The 21,343-nt window shown below is 40.0% G+C and overlaps 1 protein-coding gene across 1 annotated transcript; it reads left to right on the top strand.

Annotated features, from left to right (window-relative positions):
- Nucleotides 1–4,147: 4,147 nt before the first annotated feature.
- LOC135628292 (flavanone 3-dioxygenase F3H2-like) lies at nt 4,148–5,703 on the top strand. Its single transcript, XM_065134898.1, has 3 exons — nt 4,148–4,668; nt 4,749–5,177; nt 5,252–5,703. The coding sequence occupies exons 1-3, from the start codon at nt 4,297–4,299 to the stop codon at nt 5,570–5,572; spliced, it is 1,122 nt and encodes a 373-aa protein (XP_064990970.1). The 5' UTR covers nt 4,148–4,296; the 3' UTR covers nt 5,573–5,703.
- The last annotated feature ends 15,640 nt before the right edge of the window (nt 5,704–21,343 follow it).

The raw sequence follows: 21,343 nt of genomic DNA, 5'->3' as shown, positions 1-21,343 counted from the left end.
AAAGGCTATAAACGAGAATATCATCGAAAAATACCAGCACAAATTTACGAAGAAAGCTTCGAAATATATCATTCATGAGACTTTGAAAGGTTGAAGGAGCATTAGTGAGTCCAAAAGTCATTACCAAGAATTCATAATGGCCATCATGTGTGCGAAATGCAGTTTTTGGAATGTCATCGTTACATACCCGAATTTGGTGGTAACCGAATCGGAGGTCCAATTTCGTGAAGACTCGAGCTCCTTTCAATTCATCAAGAAGTTCATCCACCACTGGTATTTGGTATTTGTCCTTGACGGTGATGCCATTTAAAGCTCGGTAGTCGATGCACATCCGCCAAGTTCCGTCATTCTTGCGTATAAGTAGCACCGGTGAGGAATAGGGGCTGCAACTTAGTCGAATCACCCCTGTTTCAAGCATCTCCTTTACGATCTTTTCAATTTCATCTTTCTGGAGGTGAGGATATTGGTATGGTCGAGTGTTCGCTGGTGTCTTGCCCGGAAGGATTGGAATTCGATGGTCATGTTGCCGAGAAGGAGGAAGACCGCGCGGTTCAGCAAATATGTCGGCAAATTCAGTAAGCAATTGGGCAAGATTTTGATCTTCAAATTCTATTTTCTTCCCCTCTGGTTGCTGCTGGAGGTGCATCAAAAAGGCACCATTTACCTTGTATAAAACTTTCTCCATTCGTTGGGTCGAAACAGTGGTAACGTTGCTTCCGCGCTTCCCGCGTAGGATGATCTGTTTGCCCTTACAGTAGAATTTCATAATTAATTTAGAAAAGTTCCAAGAGACATCACCTAGTGTAGTCAGCCATTCTATACCAAGCACTGCCTCATAGTCATCGATTGGTAGGAGGAAGAAATCGGTGATAATTTCTTGGTCTTGCAGTAATAGTTTCACCTGCGGGCATCTTTGGTCGCACTTTAGGATTCTACCGTCGGCAACCTTTACATCGAACTTGCTGCAACCTTCAATATGCAGTGCCATCCGAGCAGCAACCTTACTATTCAGGAAGTTATTAGTGCTACCCGTGTCGATGAGAATAGTGATCGGCTGTTGTTTGAGAAGGCCTCCAACTTTCATCGTTTGCGGATTTGAATAGCCGGCTAGTGCGTGTACCGTAATGTCGGTCGGCTGTGGCTCTTCTTCCATATCTTCTTCTTCATGTTCAAGGCTCTCTTCTAGATGTTCAATGACCTCTTCTTCTACTGGTTCAATCATAAGAAGTCTACCTTTTTTACAGCGATGCTCACGGCTCCACGGCTCGTCGCAATGCCAACATAACCCCTTCGCATATCGCTCCCGAAACTCTTCTCTTGTTAACCTCTTTGGTGTAGGGACTTGGTCGATAGTAGGGGGGCTGAGGGCTTCAATATTACTGGTTGAGGAGCGACCCTAGTCCTCTGAGCTTTATGGTTCAATTGCTCCTCTTGATGTCGTGCGAAAGAGATGGCTGCCATAAGCGTATACGGTTGTCGCGCTTTAACTTCTCCTTGGATCTCCGGCTTCAAGCCCTCAATGTCCTCAATAGCTGTTTTTGAGATCAATCATGAGTTTGATTAGATAACCTTTCAAACCTGGTTTGGTACTCCTGAATGGTGGAGGTTTGTCGGATCTTTGCTAGTTGTTCGTCAATATTCTCGTAATCGGTTGGTCTGAAGCGAATCAGCAGTCCTTCTTTGAATTGTCGCCATGAAAGGACTCCATAAGTATGTTCAAACCAGTCAAACCACTGTATAGCATCCCCTTCAAGATATATAGCTGCAATTTTCACCATAGATACATCTGCGGTTTTGTGGTACCGAAAATATCGCTCCGCGCGCGAGATCCAACCAATCGGGTCACCTTCTTCCCATCTAGGGAAGTCCACTCTCATGCTGTTAGTTGGGGTCGGTCATAGAGCCTCCCCTCTCTTGGAAGTCATCTCTTTGGGCATGATGTGATTGGTTAGAGCTCTCTCCTTGATGTGATTTCTTCGGGCTTGGTGGTCGGCCCAAACTGAATTCGGTAAGGAGAGTCCGAATCTTATCCTCCATTCGTGCCTCAAAGGCTTCAAATTTAGCATTGATTGCCTCCTCAGATGCCATAGTATATGACTCCAAATCTGTGATGTTAAGATCTCTCTTTTTTTGACGAGTTAAAGGCATGTATAGGTTTGATAGAAATCAGTGAAAGTTTGCTGCAGAATTGTGTCGTCTTAAAAGAGCAGAATTATCGTCGAAGAAACAGCGGTTTCTCGACGAAATCTCCACAAAAAATTTGAGAGATTTGAGGAGAGAGTTGACAGCAATATCTCAGTTTATATGATAGCAAGGATATCCATCAAGAAAATTTCGACAGTAACAGCAAGAAAATTGGTGTAAGTTGCGATAGCAGAATTCTCGTCGAAAAATTTCAGCAACTTACGATGAAAATTTGCAGCAATATAGGAACGATTTTTTTTTTTTTTTTTTGGATTTTCGGATAGGGATAAATAAATTGCAGCAGCAGTAAGGTAGGAAACCAGAACCTGTTGCAATTCACGGGGAGATCAAAGGTTGATCTGCGGTGGTGGAGATGATGGTGGAATTCGGCGACGATCTTTTAAGCAATTGTGGGAATTGCTTTGGATGGTTGTGGAGGGTTGATGAATGGCTGTGGGAGGGCAGCGAGATGCCAAGAACGCTGCTCTGATACCAGGTGTTAGAACCCTTGCAGATTCTAAACATGGGGTTGATCTCTTTAGGGGATCGGTCTCCTTGGAACTCTATAGGGGTTCCTCCCTCCAAGTTGCTGCTCAAAGGCTGCAGAAAAGATTCATCTATTGCTTAAGAAAAGAGAAGGAATACATGGCTATTTATAGGGCTTCTAAACCCTAACTCCTAATAGGACTCCTACTTAAGACTCTTACTTCTAACCAACTCCTAATATGACTCATACTCAAGACTCCTATTCCCTTACAACTCCTAATTCTTCTCTAAGAAAAAACCTCCTAACAGAATGTCCCTTTCAATTAGGACTCTCCTAGTTAGAGTCCTTACAAAGTGTCCCTCTCAATTAGGACTCTCCTAGCTAGAGTCCTAACAGAATGTCCCTCTCAATTAGGACTCTCCTAGCTAGAGTCCTAACATAGTGGTACTATCGAGACTGGGTGATGATACCGCCCAATGTCAGTCTACAGGTGGTGGAACTGCCTAGTACTGGGGGTGGTACCATTAGTATCCTAGAAACCCGGGATGAGATATTTTTTGGCTTCATTTTTTAAACCATTGGGGTTTATATATACCACACTCTTTCCTGCATGAAAGAGCACGAAAGTGTGAACAAAAGTTTTGAGATTTTGGATTGTAAAAATGTTGAAAAAGTGTTAAGTGTCCTCCTCCTCCTTAGCTTTGTGATGATTCTAAGAGAGGTACGAGACTTATAAATATTATCTCATAAACTTATGAAAAAGAAAAAAGGTTGTAAGAGAATAGATGGCTTCGTCCATTGAAAGAAGATCATTAGTGGATGCCGGTAGCCTTAAAGAAGGAGGAATCACGAGTTGACGTAGGTCTCGACGATTGAACAACTATAAATTCAATTTGTACTTTCTTTATCAGTTTCATTGCTATTACATTCTAAGTTAATTGCTCAGTTGTAAGTCAATCACGTTTTTTTTATTATTTCATCGAACAAAGATTTTCTAAAACTGATAGTTTTATTAAAAGTACTAATTTATATTGTCGGTTTGATCCTAACATAAATTACTCCCAAACAAGTCGTTTTTATTCTCTGGATGGGTCCATACTTTTGAGACCGAATCAGGTGTTTGATTATTTGGTCAACGGCACCCAAAAACTAAGAAAATCAAATAATCGAATCTCCCCTCCCAGAAATCAATAGTTTCAATTTTTAACCTAGTAACCAAGCCTCGAGGAAGCTGCCATTTTATATTGTTTATTGTATCAGGTGAGCGCGTGACGAGTATAGGACGGTTGGGGAAAGCCGGCCTTTACGGAGCCAAAAGCTTGGTTAGGTACAGCACCTGTTCATGAGGCGTCCGCGTGCGCCCCGTGACTACGCCCACCACTCATTTCTCCAAACGCTTCCGTTTCAGCCACATGTTCTCCAGGCGTTTGTTTAAATGCCAACTTCTAGACCGTCGTCTCCCGTTTTAGCGGTCGTTGTACATATCGATGTTCGTCACTGTGCAGGAAGAAGGGGGTAGATGAAACGAGTGGTAGCTGGCGACGCCACTCGTCCTTTTAAATGCTCACTACTTCGTCTAAGACCTTCTCATTCCCACACAGTTCAGATCGTTCAAGTGGGACAAGATGGCCCCCGGCACTGCAATGCTTCCCACGAACGAGGCGACCCTGAGGGCGAGCTTCGTGCGGGACGAGGACGAGCGACCCAAGGTGGCCTATAACCAATTCAGCAGCGACATCCCGGTGATCTCGCTCGCCGGGGTTGACGACGAGGACGGGGCCACCGGCGGGCGGAGGGCGGAGATCCGCCGCAAGATCGTGGAGGCCTGCGAGGACTGGGGCTTATTCCAGGTGCTGGACCATGGAGTGGACGCCGGCATGATCTCCGAGATGACCCGGCTCGCCCGGGATTTCTTCGCGCTACCCCCCGAGGAGAAGCTCCGGTTCGACATGTCCGGCGGAAAAAAGGGAGGCTTCATCGTGTCCAGCCATCTCCAGGTAGAACATGTTTGACGAAGCCTTCTCACGAAGTTGGTGGATTCCATGGGCTAAGAACTAATTCGATTGATGTCACGCAGGGTGAGGCAGTGCAGGACTGGCGAGAGATCGTGACTTACTTCTCGTACCCGATCGGAGCTCGGGACTACTCGAGGTGGCCGGATAAGCCAGAAGCGTGGAGGTCGGTGGTGGAGTCATACAGCGAGAAGCTGATGGGGTTGGCGTGCAAGCTGCTGGAGGTGTTGTCGGAGGCAATGGGGCTCGACAAGGAAGCCCTCACCGATGCCTGCGTAGACATGGATCAGAAGGTGGTGGTCAACTACTACCCCAAGTGCCCCCAGCCCGACCTCACCCTCGGCCTCAAACGCCACACCGATCCCGGCACCATCACCCTCCTCCTCCAAGACCAAGTCGGCGGACTCCAAGCCACCAAGGACGGCGGCAAGACGTGGATCACAGTTCAGCCCGTGGAGGGAGCTTTCGTCGTCAACCTCGGGGACCATGGCCATGTGAGTATCAGCAAACGCCTTCTTTCTGCGAATGGCATACAGATCTGACATGCTTCTCTCTGAGGCGGGCGCAGTATCTGAGCAACGGGAGGTTCAAGAACGCGGATCATCAGGCGGTGGTGAACTCGAGCTGCAGCAGGCTGTCGATCGCCACGTTTCAGAACCCAGCGCCGGAGGCGATCGTGTATCCCCTGGCGATAAGGGAGGGAGAGAAGCCGATCCTGGACGAGCCCATCACGTTCAGCGAGATGTACCGTAGGAAGATGAGCCGAGATCTCGAGCTTGCCAACCTCAAGAACCTGGCCAGGGCGGAGCATCAGCGGCTGGAGTTGCCGGAGAATGCCAACGACATCAATGTAGCAAAGGCGAAATGCCTAAATGAGATCCTAGCTTAATATATATGCTATAGGTCTATGCCATCTCTCACGTCCGAGCCACATAGTTTCCCGTCCGTGCGACGGTGAATGCTGTAATAAGATTTCGAGTACTCAGATATCTATAAAAAAATGTTCCGCAATTAAATTAAGATATCAATTACATCTAAAATATGATATAATATACTCACATATCAAGGATTAATGGTTAGAAATATTATTCAATAAAGAAAATATTAATTAAAATATTCATCAAGGAGCCTAATAGGGTATATTGTGACATTAAGCGAAGCCTACCTGTTGGATTGGATGCCATGAGGGAGTTGTGAGAAGACAAAGACTAATTCTTTTTATTATCTGTAGGGGGATGTATGACCCGCAGTCCACATAAATGAACTACAAAAGAAGGACGTTCGGACAGGGATGGGCGACCCTATGATTTCCTAAGTATAAGAACCGATCCTCGATGCCTGCATAGGGATCGAACCTCTCTCACTCTGAAACCCCTCGTCCTCACTATTTTAAGAAGAGCTAACTTGATCATCGAATGAGTCGGGTTGAGAAATACACCTCCCCCCGACGTCGACATTTGTGTAGAATCCACAAGAGACTAGAATCCACCCAAGGCCTCCTCGTTCCCTACGGGGACCATCTCGCTCAATGCCACGAGGGTCAGTTGGACAACCTTGCACCTTCAAGACAAGATCGAGTTGTATCAATCTTCAGTTGACGGTATTAAGACAGTAACATTTGGCACTAGAAGGAGTGCCTGAATGTTGCAAAAACATCCCCTAGCGAAGCCTCTCAACAAGCACTAAGAGGCATTGCTACCCACACACAATACTTTTGTGCAAAGAGGATAATTGCCTTCCTTCCCTTAAGTGGACGTATCCACCTCGACCCAAACCCTAGGGCGCTATTGGTGTTTGTTCAATAACTCCGGGCTTTCACCTCCAAGGGCAAGCGCGGGGCACTTGGTCATTCTTGCTAAGGCTTTTTTGAGCTTTGCACACTAGGTGTAGGCCCTCATCGGGATGATGCAAGCCATCACCCCACTCCTACCCTAATTTGCCTAACAAGCAATGCCCCCTTCACAGCCATGGCAAATGACTCAACCATCGCCTACACCCATACTCCTTGGGGTTCCCTTGATCGATCCATTGCTGGAAGCCTCAGATTGCCCCTAATTGGTGGAAATACCAGTTCGAGCACCGCACTCCCCAACGGTACAATTTAGTGCTCCCTACATCACAGGCTGGCATTGCCTAAGTCGAAGACCCAATCGATCAACTCAATGGATGATTCACTAAGAGCCCAATTGTGAATGGTGAATTAGTGCCTAGACAAGGGGCAACGGGAGTTCCTGCACTCAAAGGGGGAAGCGAACGACCTCACCTCAGGTCGTTCTCCATTCGTCCAAAGTATCCAAAAGGAGCCACTCTCAACCAACTTTCGCCTCCCGTCATTAGAGGCTTTTGATGATAGCTCTGACCTAATGAAGCACACCATGGCCTTTTGAGCCCAATTGTTATTATACGATACCTCGGATGCTATGATATGTTGAGCATTCCCAATCACCCTGAGAGGCTCAGTGCAAAATTGGTACAACCGCCTGAAACCTATTAGGATCATAAAGGCACTAAGATAGGGAGAGTGAATTAGTTCTTTCGAAAAGTTGAGATGATTTCAAAAATTTCATTCGATGAAACCTGTATCGGAAATATATTTAACTTGGAAAGTGAGTAAAGGTAATGAGCAACTAAATCAACAAGTAATAAGAATGAAAAGCATAAAGGAAATGCATACCAGATTTATAGTGGTTCGGTCATTGCAATTACTGAATTTCAGATTTTGATGATGAAATCAATTGATAAGTTTATGATCTAACATGCATTTTGAGTGACACAGGACTAGCTTCGATTATGGAGAGATAATTTGATTAAAGTAGGAATGATTAATGTTGGGCCGAAGTGAAATATGTTAGAAGATTGAGTGTCGAGCAGAAGGATCAGTTAATAAGATTGAGTGGTAAAAGGCTTAATGCCATGAGTTCGAGTATCGGGCCAATAAGATCAAACATTACACCAAGGAGATCGGATGTTGTGGGAAGACAACATACCGATTAGGCAATATGCTGAAGGAAAGGATGATGCACCGAAGGGTCGAACGAAGCGCTGAATGAACCAATGACATGTTGGACAACATGTGATTAATATTTTATAATAATTTATCTAGATCGAGTTAGTTTAGGTCTAATTGAGTCGGTATTAGGGTGAAACAATGCCAACTCAAATAGGGGCTAATTGGGCTTGAATCAGGGCTGAATTGGGCCTATTGTTTAGCCCATTCAATGTCATATAGTAGGGTCTGGTGGTGGTACCACCCAGACTGGACAATGGTACCACTCAAACAAAAACTTCAAGATTATGTCAAGCGGTGGTACCATCAGATTGGGCAGTGGTACTGCCCAGTGTTAGTGTGTCAGACGGTAATACCGCTAGACTGAGCGATGGTACCACCCAATGTCAGACTGGCAGGAGGTGGTACTGCCAGTACCTCAAAAATCCGGGGATTTAAATTTTAGCTCTAAGTTTTGAATCCATTTAGGGTCTATAAATACCCCATAAATTCTTACTTGGAATACACACGAAAATAGAGCAAAAACTATGATTCTAAGGTTGTAAACTTTTTTAATTATAGAGTCCCTCCTCTAAGTACTTAGTGATAGTCCTAAGGGAGGTGTGTGAGGGAACACTTGTAAAAGAGGGGTGTTAAGGTTCTTTACTGAACTTGTGAAAAGGAGAAAGAGTGTAAGGATAGTTGATCTTCACCCATTGGAAATAAGATCAGTAGTGGAAGTTGGTGGCCTCTGTTAGGATCAAGAGCACTAAGAGGTGGGGGTGAATTAGTGCAGCGGAAAACCTTCTACGAAAAATAAAAACTGCGTTCGTTCGTTAAAAGTGATTTTGGTAAGAAAGCCGATTCGTAAATCACTTTAACTTTTGTTTAAGCGAGATGCAGCAAAGATATAAATGCAGTTTGCAGTTATGATTCTAATCAGATAGTAGGCGCATACTGAAATATGATATTCGTATGAAAAAACTGATTTACGTCTAAATGCTAATTCGTAAATCACTTGATTAAGCGAGATGCAGTTTAAGCAATGATATAAAGGTAGTTTGCAGTTATGATAGAAATCAAAACGTAAACGCAAACAGAAATATGATGATCGTACGTTGAAACTGTTTTACGTCTAAACGCCGATTCGGAAAATGCAAAGCTTGAAACCCGATCGTATATGTGCAGAAAGCAGTAAGCTTTAGAGGAGGTTTGCAGTAAAGATAATATGCTCAAAGTAAATTTAAACCGAGATTTAGAGTGGTTCGGTCAATCTTGACCTACTCCACTTTTGGCTTCCTCCACCGACGAGGTCAACGACGTCAACTAGAGGCCTTCCTTCAATAGGCGAAGGCCAACCACTCTTTTACAGTTTCACTCCTTTTGACGGGCTTAGGAGACAACCCTTACAGAATTTTCTCTCCTCTCTTTAAAGCTCAGAACTTGGAAGAAAAGAGGGAGAAGAACTTTCAACTCATACAACACTTTTGAGCTCTAAAAATCACAAAGTAAAATCAGAATTTCAGTGGTTTTTTGGGTGCCCTTTCAGTGCTGAAAGGGTGGGGTATTTACAGGCCTCAACCCAGTTTGAATTTGGAGCTCAAAACTATCAATTCTCGGAATTCCGGGATCTAGCGGTTGCACTGCCTGACTAGAGCGGTTGCACCGCTTGGCAGAGCTCGAAGACTGAGCCTTTGGGCGATGCCACCTCCTGTCAGGGGTGGTTGCACCTCCTGCTAGAGCTCGAAGACCGAGCTCAAGCGGTGCCACCGCCTGACTAAGGCGGTTGCACCGCTCGGCCAGAGCTCGGAGACCGAGCTCGAGCGGTGCCACCTCTTGTCAGAGGCGATTGCACCGCCCAGTCTCGCTCGGAGACTGAGCCTAGGCGGTGCCACCTCCTGGCTGGGGCGGTTTCACCGCCCAATCTCACTCGGAGACTTAGCCCAGGCGGTGCCACCTCCTGGCTTGGGCGGTTTAACCGCTTGGCAGAAATCAGGGTCCGAATGGGTTGATCCATTCGGCCCAATTTGGGTTTTTCAGGGGCCCAATTGCCCCAAGATTAAGTTAATGGGATCACCTCCCATTTCCAACTTAATTATTGTGCTAACTATGATTTTTCCTAAGATATTTACTGCAACTTGCTCCGGTGCGTCAATCGCTTCTTCCGGCGAGCTTCCGACGAACTTCCGTCGATCATCCGATGAACCCTCGGTGATGCTCCTGTGGACTTCCAGAAAACTCCTGGACTTGCGACGATCCACTTGGCGAGTTTCGACGAGCTTCTTTGGCAAGCTCATGGACTTCTCGGATTTGTTCCCACAGAACTTCCGACGACTGTCCGAACTTCCGTCGAACTCTCGAACTCCCGTCGAACTCTCGAACTCCCAACGTGATTATTGTCTTGACTCCGGCGCAACTCCTGTTGCATATCTTATTTTCATCGTAGTTAATCCTGCACACTTATCTCAACATATAGATTAGATAACAAATGACAATTGACTTCATCATCAAAATTTGAGATTCAACAATCTCCCCCTTTTTGATGATGACAATCAATTGATAATGGAGTTAACCTTAACTCCCCCTATCTATATGCCATACTTGAGATAAGTCATTCTTGAATTCAAAACCTTTGAATTCAAGAGACATATTGATAAGTTAAAATCATTTAAACTTATCAATACTCCCATCATGATTCCCATCATGATGTTTCTCTCTAAAGATGATGTCAAGGCTTGACATTCATTTTCAAATTTTACATAACATGTTTGAATGATGGTAATAGTAGCAATTCATCATATTGTAAGATATCAACATGTAAAATTGCGAAGAAAGATTTTGATATCATTACATGATACAAACAAGGCATAATGCAAATTATAGCAATCATAGCATCAATTCATATATCTCTTGGTAAGCATGTCATTAATACTCATATATTTCTCGGTGATGCAAGCATGGCATTAATACTCATATATTTCTTCCCCTTTGTCATCAACAAAAAGCATGGTAATTGTGATAGCAGGAGAACAATAAGCGAATTTTGATCATAAGTGTTATAGTTGTTCATGCCTTTACATGTTATTTTCCAAGCATATAAAGGAAAGCATGATACATAGATTGCTTTGAATACTTCTTCCTTTTTATTTGTTATAATCTTTTTGCATGAAGGAGGAAGGCTATTTGTGATTTTACTTTGAGTAAAGTTAAAATCGATGAGAGATTAAATCATGCTTCATTTTTACAAGGATCAAGATATGTATGTGAAACAAGTCTTTGCAAGTAAAAACACTATCATCCATATTTCAAGATGGAATTTATAAGCAAGAATCATTTCATCAAATCCATTTCAGAAAAATATTTTTCATAAGTGTATGAGAAAATCCGATTGTTAGGATACCAATTGTTAAGCGAATCTGAAAATAAAATTAACACTTTCATGCATTCGGACAAGACTATGCTATTGATTTTAGAAGACAAAACATGCACATAATTTCCAATATGTTATTTAGGCATGTAATGGCAATCAAGTGATTTGATCATTCAATAAAGTCCGAAAGATAATTTTAACTAGTTTATGTATTCGGACACATCAACATTCCTAATTCTCTTCTTATGAATTCAAATTGTTCTTCATTTAGAGGTTTTGTAGAAATATTAGCTAGTTGATGTTTAATATTATGGAAATATGACGCATCAACTGCATTGGTATATCATTTTCTCAAATCATATTTATCATGGAAACCAAAACATTTAATTTCAATGTAAAATCTGACAGTGAGTAACGAGATTAAACAATGAGTGATGTTCGTAACTCTACTCACAAACAAATATATCAGGTAACTATATCAAAGATCAAGGCACAGGGCACTGTGATGAGTAACATAAAGAGTTTACAATAACAATAGGTGATTGTGTTCACATACAAGCTCATTCAGGGGGTGAAAAATTAAAGTGCCTAAATAAAGAGTTAAATTGTCGATGAATTTGCTGTAGCTCAGATAGGATTTGATCTTGTCGATGTTCAAGCCGTTCTTGTCTTTGTTCAAATCGGTCCATCCGAATCCCAATATCTTCGACAGATGATGCAGTAGCTTCCTCAAATGAATGTGTTTCCTCAAAGGGACAGATCGGAGGAGATTGAGTACCCCTAAAGACTGGTGTTTCTGGTTCTGGTTCAGGTTGAGGGGGATCGATTCTTGTAGGCATTCTAACCCAGTTACCGTTTCTATAAACGCATCTTAATCGGTGAAGTAGATTTTTGTTTATTATACTAAACCTATCTACTTTTATTACTTTTTCTTCCGGTGGTATTGGAATATCGTAGGCTTTTAGTATTCTAGTGATTATACCACCATATGGAAGCATCATGTCTTTCTTAGATAGTTCTAACATGTTTTGCTGGATAAGATAACCAAGACAGATGTCATGTCATTTCATGATCCAATACATAGTTCCTAATTCTAATTGGCTTACTTCATCATGATGGTATTGTTTAGGGAGAATAATGCTAGTTAGGATATGATGAAGTACCTTAGTATTTAGTGGCAGTAGATGTTCACAACTTTTAGGAACAAATGCTAAGTTGGGATTGGCGAAAATTGTTCCTAAGGCTTCAACATACGTTGTCCCAACAGTTTCATCATCCCATGATCCTCTAAAGTAAAGTCCTCTATTTTTTATGGGAATACCTATCATGTTGCAAATTAATTTATCCGTAATGGAGATGTGTTGTCCTAGGAGATAGGTTGACATTTTTTCTTCTTCATCTACTTGTATGTTGTTGTAAAACAATCTAACAAGTCTTGGATAGATGGGTTCACTAATTTGTAAAATAGAGAGTAGATCTAAGTTTGCAAACCATTGGATTGTCTCTAAGTCTTTTAGTTTATTTAAATCTACATGTTTTCCCTTATTGACACTCCTAAGTTCGAAAGAGGAAAACTTTTCAGCATGATATTTTGAATCGAAAAGGGTAAGATCAAAATCTTCCACTAATCCCCTCTTCCCTTTGTCCCTTGAGGATCTTCTAGACCCCATAACTACTGCTATTTAAGAGGATAGTAATGAGCAAGAGTAAATGAATCAAAAACAGAATTTAAGGGGTTCTTAGAGAATACCTTAGTGAGATCTTCAATAGAAGGAGAGATTGTTGATCTTTTACTTCAAAATGAGGAGTATTTGGGATGCTATGAGGGGTGAAATGGAGGTGGTGAAGCTTTGGAAGAGTAAAGAGGGGAAGGGAGTGAGTTGGGGTCAGTTCTACCGCCGGCCCTAGCTCGGGTTAAAAAGAGGCAGAGTTGCGGGCGGTTGCACCTCTGGCTGGGGCGGTGCAACCGCTTGCAACACATGACAGCCGTAGGTGCTACCTCCAGCTGGGGCGGTGCCACCGCCTGCAGGCGGTGAGCACTTGTTCTGACCGCAGTGTGATCTGATTTGAATGTTTTTGACTAGAGAAGAATTTTCATTCAGAGTAATCAACTTTACTTACGTAATTATGTAAGAATTTTCATTGTAAGATAAGAAATTTTGCATGATCAAGATAGATCTTGTGACGTGCATACTCTAAATGTCGTGTACATATTTGTGACAGATTGTTTAGGTTAGTAAGCCTTGCAAGTTTATGACAAACTTAGTAAGTTCATGATATAGTTGGATTTGAAAGTAATGAATGGATGAAATCAATGAGTTTGAAAATCTAGAGGATATGTGAAGTAAGAATCATGGGTTTCCAATTCTGAGAGATCAAATAGGATTGTATCTATATCACATTTGTAATTTTAACCTTCTAATCCTCTTCTGTTATTTAGGCTAGAGAGCAATGCAAGTTCTTTTTGGATCTCGGGTCATCAGTATTGAGAATCCAAAGAGCAGGATATTATTTCTTGCTCCCAGCTTAAGATGTTTTATGTCTTTACAAGAAAGGATGATCTTTAGGTACCCATTTTCTTTTGGGTGCTTCAAAAATAGATCTACATTGTTTATCATGTTGCATAGAATTTATCATGGCTCCTTTAGGAACCCAAATTAATTTGTTTGGACTAATTTTCTTGAATGGACAATAATGCGTTTTGTGTCCAAGTTTGCAACAAAAGTTGCATTTGTCTTGGTGTCGAACATATAAGATGGGGCCTTTTATGAAGATGGTTGGATTTTGGTGAGGACTTCTCACAAATCCGATTCCACTTCTTTTGGGAACGTGACCCTTGTTTGCAAGGATCATGTTCAAGGACTTGCTGCCAACCTCGAATTTCTTTAAGGTGTCCTTAAGTAGCAAGTTTTCCTTTTGGAGAGTTTCTAGATCGTGGCATTTTATGCATGAACCTAAACTATCATGATATTCAGCATTTAACTTATCAAAATTACAAGTAAGACTATCATGCTCCTTTTTTAGCAATTTGTATTTTCTACTAGTAATCTTGCATTCATCAAATAAGTCATGGAAGGCATTTAATAACAAATAATAAATCTGCATCTATTAAAATCGTTACCTCCTCTCCGATGGCCATTAAGGCGTAATGAGCAACTTGCTCGATGTTAGACTCCTCTTCTTCGGATGCGCTCGAGTCATCCCATGTTGCTTTGAGCGCCTTCTTCTTTGATGTTCTCTTTTTGACTTGGGGACAATCACTCTTGTAGTGTCCCAACTTTTTGCACTCATAGCAAATAACTTGGTCCTTCTTGGGTTCAAGTTTATTTTTTGTGTCATTCTTAAACTTGTTTCTTTTAATGAATTTTTTAAATTTTCTTGTTAGAAGTGCCAAGTCATCGTCACAGTCCTCATCACTTGAGTTTTCTCTCAAGTGGTCTTCTGAAGTTCTAAGGGCCATATCCTTCCTGTTCTTTGGAAGGATGTCTTCTTGCTCTTCATGAGCTTTGCAAGTCATCTCGTAGGTCATTAATGACCCGATTAGTTCTTCAAGAGGGAAGTTGTTTAGATCTTTCGCCTCTTTTATAGTAGTGAGTTTAGGATCCCAACTTTTAGGAAGGGATCTTAGAATCTTATTTACGAGCTCAAAATCCGAAAATCTTTTTCCGAGTCCTTTTAGACCGTTGACGACATCCGTGAAACGGGTAAACATGTCGCCAATAGTCTCACTCGGTTTCATCCGGAAAAGTTCGAAAGAATGTATCAAAAGATTGATTTTTGACTCTTTCACTCTACTTGTGCCTTCGTGAGTCACTTCGAGTGTGTGCCAAATATCAAATACAGTTTCACAAACCAAAACACTGTTGAACTCGTTTTTATCATGTGCACAAAATAAGGCATTCATAGCCTTTGCATTAAGAGCGAAAGCCTTCTTCTCCAATTCATTCCAATCGATCATTGGAAGAGAAGACTTCGAAAATCCATTTTCAACAAGATTCCAAAGTTCAAAATCCATAGAAATAAAAAAGATCCTCACTCGGGTCTTCCAATAGGTGTAGTCCGTCCCATTGAACATGGGTGGACGTGTAATAGAATGGCCCTCTTGGTTTTCGGCGTATGCCATCTCTCTTGGGTTTTAATCCGTTTGAGAGTTAACCCCGCTCTGATACCAATTGTTAGGATCAAGAGCATTAAGAGGGGGGGGTGAATTAGTGCAGTAGAAAACCTTCTACGAAAAATAAAAACTGCGTTCATTCGTTAAAAGTGATTTTGGTAAGAAAGCCGATTCGTAAATCACTTTAACTTTTGTTTAAGCGAGATGCAACAAAGATATAAATGCAGTTTGTAGTTATGATTCTAATCAGATAGTAGGCGCAAACTAAAATATGATATTCGTACGAAAAAACTGATTTACGTCTAAATGCTTATTCGTAAATCACTTGATTAAGTGAGATGCAGTTTAAGCAAGGATATAAAGGTAGTTTGCAGTTATGATAGAAATCAAAACGTAAACACAAACAGAAATATGATGATCGTACGATGAAACTATTTTACGTCTAAACGCCAATTCGGAAAGTGCAAAGCTTGAAACTCGATCGTATATGTGCAGAAAGCAGTAAGCTTTAGAGGAGGTTTGTAGTAAAGATAATATGCTCAAAGTAAATGTAAACCGAGATTTAGAGTGGTTCGGTCAATCTTGACCTACTCCACTTTTGGCTTCCTCCACCGATGAGGTCACCGACGTCAACTAGAGGCCTTCCTTCAATAGGCGAAGGCCAACCACCCTTTTATAGTTTCACTCCTTTTGACGGGCTTAGGAGACAACCCTTACAGAATTTTCTCTCCTCTCTTTAAAGCTCAGAACTTGGAAGAAAAGAGGGAGAAGAACTTTCAACTCATACAACACTTTTGAGCTCTAAAAATCACAAAGTAAAATCAGAATTTTGGTGGTTTTTTGGGTGCCCTTTCAGTGCTGAAAGGGTTGGGTATTTATAGGCCCCATCCCAGTTTGAATTTGGAGTTCAAAACTGTTAATTCCCGGAATTCCGGGATCTGGCGGTTGCACCGCCTGACTGGAGCGGTTGCACCGCATGGCAGAGCTCGAAGACTAAGCTTTTGGCCAGTGCCACCTCCTAGTAGGGGCGGTTGCATCTCTTGCCAGAGCTCAAAGACCGAGCTCAGGCGGTGCCACCGCCTGACTGAGGCGGTTGCACCGCTTGGCCAGAGCTCGGAGACCGAGCTCAAGCGGTGCCACCTCCTGTTAGGGGCGGTTGCACCGCCCAGTCTCGCTCGGAGACTGAGCCCAGGCGATGCCCCCTCCTGGCTGGGGCGGTTCCACCACCCAGTCTCACTCGGAGACTTAGCCTAGGCGGTGCCACCTCCTGGCTTGGGCGGTTCAACCGCCTAGCAAAAATCAGGGTCCGAATGGGTTGATCCATTCAGCCCAATTTGGATTTTTCAGGGGCCCAATTGCCCCAAGATTAAGTTAATGGGATCACCTCCCATTTCCAACTTAATCATTGTACTAACTACAATTTTTCCTAAGATATTTATTGCAACTTGCTCCGGTGCGTCAATCGCTTCTTCCGGCGAGGTTCCGGCGAACTTCCGTCGATCATCCGATGAACCCTCGGTGATGCTTCTGCGGACTTCCGGAAAACTCCTGGACTTGCGACGATCCACTTGGTGAGTTCCGACGAGCTTCTTTGGTAAGCTCATGGACTTCTTGGATTTGTTCTCGCAGAACCTTCGACGATTGTCCGAACTTCCGTCGAACTCTCGAGCTCCCAACGTGATCATTGTCTTGACTCCGGTGCAACTCCTGTTGCATATCTGATTTTCATCGTAGTTAATCCTACACACTTATCTCAACATATAGATTAGATAACAAATGACAATTGACTTCATCATCAAAATCCGAGATTCAACAGCCTCGAGTGAAGAAGAATCAGGAGTGGACGTAGATCACGACGACCGAACCATTATAAATTCGATGTACTCGGTTTGCATTTTTATTATGCTTTTCATTCTCATATTGCAAATTGATTTTCTTGCTTACTACTTTCACTATGCTTACGAACGCGCTTTCAAGTCAAACTCATTTTTCTGATATGAGCTTTATTGAATGATATTTTTGAATTGATGTAATTTTTTGTACGCACTAATTCATCCCCCCTCTTAGTGTCAACTTGATCCTAATAGTTGGTATCAGAGTCATATTTTATTCGATTGGATTAACACCTAAGAGAGATATCTTTTTTTGACTTTCAAGAGGGTCTTTCTATCACTCGTCCTCCTATATTCAATGGGATGGACTACACTTATTAGAGAACTCGGATGAGAGTTTTCTTACTTTCTTTGAACTTTGATTTATGAAATATTATTGAACTTGATTTTCAAACCCCCTCTAAACCTATGAATGAATGGAATGATTTTAAGAAAAAATTATTTTCTTTAAATACGAAATCTATGAATGCTTTATTTTACGCTTTGGATAAAAACGAGTTTAATCATATTTTGACTTGTGAAACTGCATATGACATTTAGCATACTCTTGAAATCACACATGAAGACACAAGGAGGGTTAAAGATTCTAATGTTAATATCTTGATGCATGATTTTGAATTATTTCGTATGAAACCAAGCAAAACCATTGGAGACATGTATACCCATTTTACGGATGTCGTCAATGGTTTAAATGCACTTGGTAAAAGTTGTCATTGGATCTTCCAGCGCTTCATTTGATCCTTCGGCGCATCGTGTGCTCCTTCGGTGTATTGCCTAATTAGTATATTGTCTTCTGGCAACATCCGATCTCCTTGGCACAATGTTCAATCTTCTTGGCCCAATGCCTGAATTCATGGACCAAAGCATTCTGCCGACACGTCGACCGATCCTCCAGCCTGATGTCCAATCTCCTAACATGTTCAACTCTGGCTCAACATTAAATTCCTCTTGCTTTAATCAATTTGCTTCTCCTTATCGAAGCTAGTCCTACATTACTCAAAATACAAATTAGATCACAAACACACCAATTGGTTTCATCGAAATATGAGATTCAACAATCTCTCCCTTTTTTACGATGATAACCAATTGATGATGGAGTTTAAACTAAACTTCCCCTAAAAATATGGCATAATTGAGATGAACTTTGAATTCAAGTCAAAGCAAATTTAATCATGAATATTTTATCATTGCATGGTTAAAGTATTGCATGCATAATACCAAAGTATCATGTATATTTTTAAAATATAAAATCCTTATTATATGCATGATTCCAAATCATCATCATAATTACATCATACCATGCATTATCATCATCATACCTTCTCCCCCTTTGTCATCGATAAAAAGAAAAAGTGTAACTATCAATGTTTTAGAGGTATAAGCTTAGCAATTTAGCAAATTTCCCATCACTTTAGAGCATGCAAGCTAGTGAGTCCTTTCTTCTCTTTTGAGAAGTGCAAGCGAGCAATTTTTTGCTTCATTTGCAATGTTCAAGCTAGTAATTTTTGCTTCCTTTGGAAAGTGTAAGTTAAAAAATGTTTACATCATTTTACAACATACAAGCTAGCAACAATTTTAAGTTTTGCAAGTTTGTAAATTTTGCTAGATGTGCAAGTTAGCATGTTTGCTTTTCTTTACAATATTCAAACTAGCAAGTTTTTGAAAGAGAATGCGAGATAGCAAATAGCTAGTTTCGAACATGCAAACTATCAAGTTTTTCACATATAAAAGTTAGCAAAACTTTTGCATCTTTTAATATGTGCAAGATAGTATGTTTTCTTTTCTGTGTGATGTTCAAGCTAGTAAGTTTTTTGAAAAAGAATGCATGATTTACATCATTTTGGAACATGTAAGCTAGCAAATTTTACATCATTTTAGAGCATGCAAGCTAGCAAACTTTACTCCCCCTTTGTCATTGTCAAATAGAAGGGAAGAATATAATGTTGTGATTCTTTTCCCTTTACTTCAATCTTCATGACAAAGACAAATAACAAAGATGAATTTTTATCAATATTTCAATCATAAAAAAATGAAGTCATGAATGTCAAAAGACCATATATCATTTTTGACAAATTTCTTCTTTTGTAAATAAAAAGAATGATAGGAAATGATCTTGATTCAAAAAGAAGACTTAAGTCATAAAAATCAAGAAATCAAAATTATGATACGAAAAAATGTATAAGGAGAGTTTATGCATTTGGGAGATTTAATAATTTGCCTAAATTTAACATTCAAACTAGCAATTTTGGTTCTCTTGATATGCTAGCAATTTTCTTTCTCCCTTTTGTCATTGTAAACAAGGATGAAGTAGAATGGAAGAATACAATGGTACTATATATATATATATATATATATATATATATATATATATATATATATTCATCAATCCTCTACTTATAACATAAGGTTTACAACCACAAATACAAAGGAATTATACATCATGTCATGAAAGATAATATCAAAGATAATGTGAATACCAAAAGACATGATTCATTTTGATAAATCTCCTCTTAAATAATAAAAAGAAAATCTTAGGAGATCAAATAGTAAAAGATCTTCAAAAGAAATTTTATGTCATGAATTCCGAGAAAGATATTCTCTTTAGTAAACAACAAAATAATTGTAGGAGAATAAATAATAAATGATCTCGATTCATGCATAAGAAATCTTAAGTTGTCAAGATCATGATTCATATATAAAAAAGTTAAGTTATAATTCATAAGAAAAATCATAATTCATAAAAAAATCTCCTCTTTAATAAATGACAAGAAGAAAAGAGAACTTGGATCATGCATAAGAAATATCGAGTCATCAAGTGAAGGAATCATGATTCATGTGGCGAAAATATTATCGATTCATGCATTTGAGTAAATATTTTTTAAACTATTATTACATCAACTCATCATGCATAATTTTAAAATGTAAAACCATCAAGCATGATACAAATATTTATTTTCAAAACATTCATCATTATTTTCAACTCATTCAATTTATCAAGTCATCAAAATCAATTTCGAGAGATTCAAAATGACATAAATTGATTTATTAATCTTTTAGGATCTCTTGTTGAAAATTTTAATAAGTTTTTGGGGATAGAGTCATTTTCAAGAAAAATAATGTATTTCTCTGTGTGATTGATTTCATACAAGCATGCCATTGTTTTCTAAGCCAAAACCATTCATTATCGTTTAAACTTGAAAAACAAGATTTATCACAAAAGTCATCAAGATCAAAAGTGTAACACATAATTCCAGCATAAAATTATAAATCATCATTAGTTCAAATCCTCATGCATAGTATAAAATCAACAAGCATGGTATCAAAACTTTTAACATTTTCATTATGTCTTATATCATTATGCAACATTAAATCATCAAACATGATTTCATTAAACATAAAGCATTTTTAATAAAAATAAAAATATAAAAGTAATATGGATATCATCAAGATACACGTTATTGCTCTTAAGCACATACATAGAATTAATCTTATTATATGTACAAGCATTAGATTTAAATCTAAAATTTTGTTCCTTTATCATAAAACATGTAATTTTCATAATCAATTTTTTCTTTATATATATAATTTTTCTAAACTAATTAAAAAAAAATCATGAAATGAATCAGGTTATTTCAAAATAAGGTAAATACATTTCAGGTGAGTTACATACCTCGTTGTGAAAGGCCACCTCGTCTTTATTGGTTTGCTCCTCTTCTTCGAATGTGCTTGAATCGATAACTTTTTCTTCAGTTTTATATACTCATCTTTGGAGTGACCCAGCTTCTTGCGTTCATAGCAGATAGTTGTATTCTTTTTAAGTTTATTTTTATTCTTTGATTCTTGTTTTAAGAACTTTTTAAGTTTTATTGTTAAGAGTTCAAAGTCATCATCACTTGAGCTTTCGCTCGAGTGGTCTTCTTGAGTTCTAAGTGTCAAATCCTTCCTGTTCTTTAGAAGGTTGTTCTCATGTTTATCAAGTTCGTCATATGCTTTGCACATCATTTCATAGGTCATCAAAGACCCGATAAGTTCTTCAAGTGGAAACTTATTTAAGTCTTTAGCCTCTTATATTACCGTCACTTTCGGATCCCAACTTTTTGGAAGGGATCTTAGTATTTTGTTAATAAGTTCAAAATTAGAAAAATATTTACCAAGACTTTTTAAACTATTGATGACATCCGTAAAATGAGTGTACATGTTAACGATAGTTTTGCTTAGCTTTATTCGAAACAATTCAAAATCATACATTAAAATATTAATTTTTGAATCTTTAACTCTAATAGTGCCTTCGTGTGTGA

The sequence above is a fragment of the Musa acuminata genome, chromosome BXJ3-1 (genome assembly GCF_036884655.1).
Source record: "Musa acuminata AAA Group cultivar baxijiao chromosome BXJ3-1, Cavendish_Baxijiao_AAA, whole genome shotgun sequence".
Taxonomy (NCBI): Eukaryota; Viridiplantae; Streptophyta; class Magnoliopsida; order Zingiberales; family Musaceae; genus Musa; species Musa acuminata.
The sequence above is the reverse complement of the archived record's forward strand: the minus strand, read 5'-3'. Positions and strand labels throughout refer to the sequence as shown.

What these genes read in the sequence shown, in the direction of transcription:
- LOC135628292 (XM_065134898.1), top strand. Translation starts at nt 4,297, where the DNA reads ATGGCCCCCGGCACTGCAATGCTTCCCACGAACGAGGCGACCCTGAGG. An exon ending in TCGTGTCCAGCCATCTCCAG is followed by an intron (nt 4,669 to 4,748) that starts GTAGAACATGTT and finishes GATGTCACGCAG; the next exon opens with GGTGAGGCAGTGCAGGACTG. An exon ending in ACCTCGGGGACCATGGCCAT is followed by an intron (nt 5,178 to 5,251) that starts GTGAGTATCAGC and finishes AGGCGGGCGCAG; the next exon opens with TATCTGAGCAACGGGAGGTT.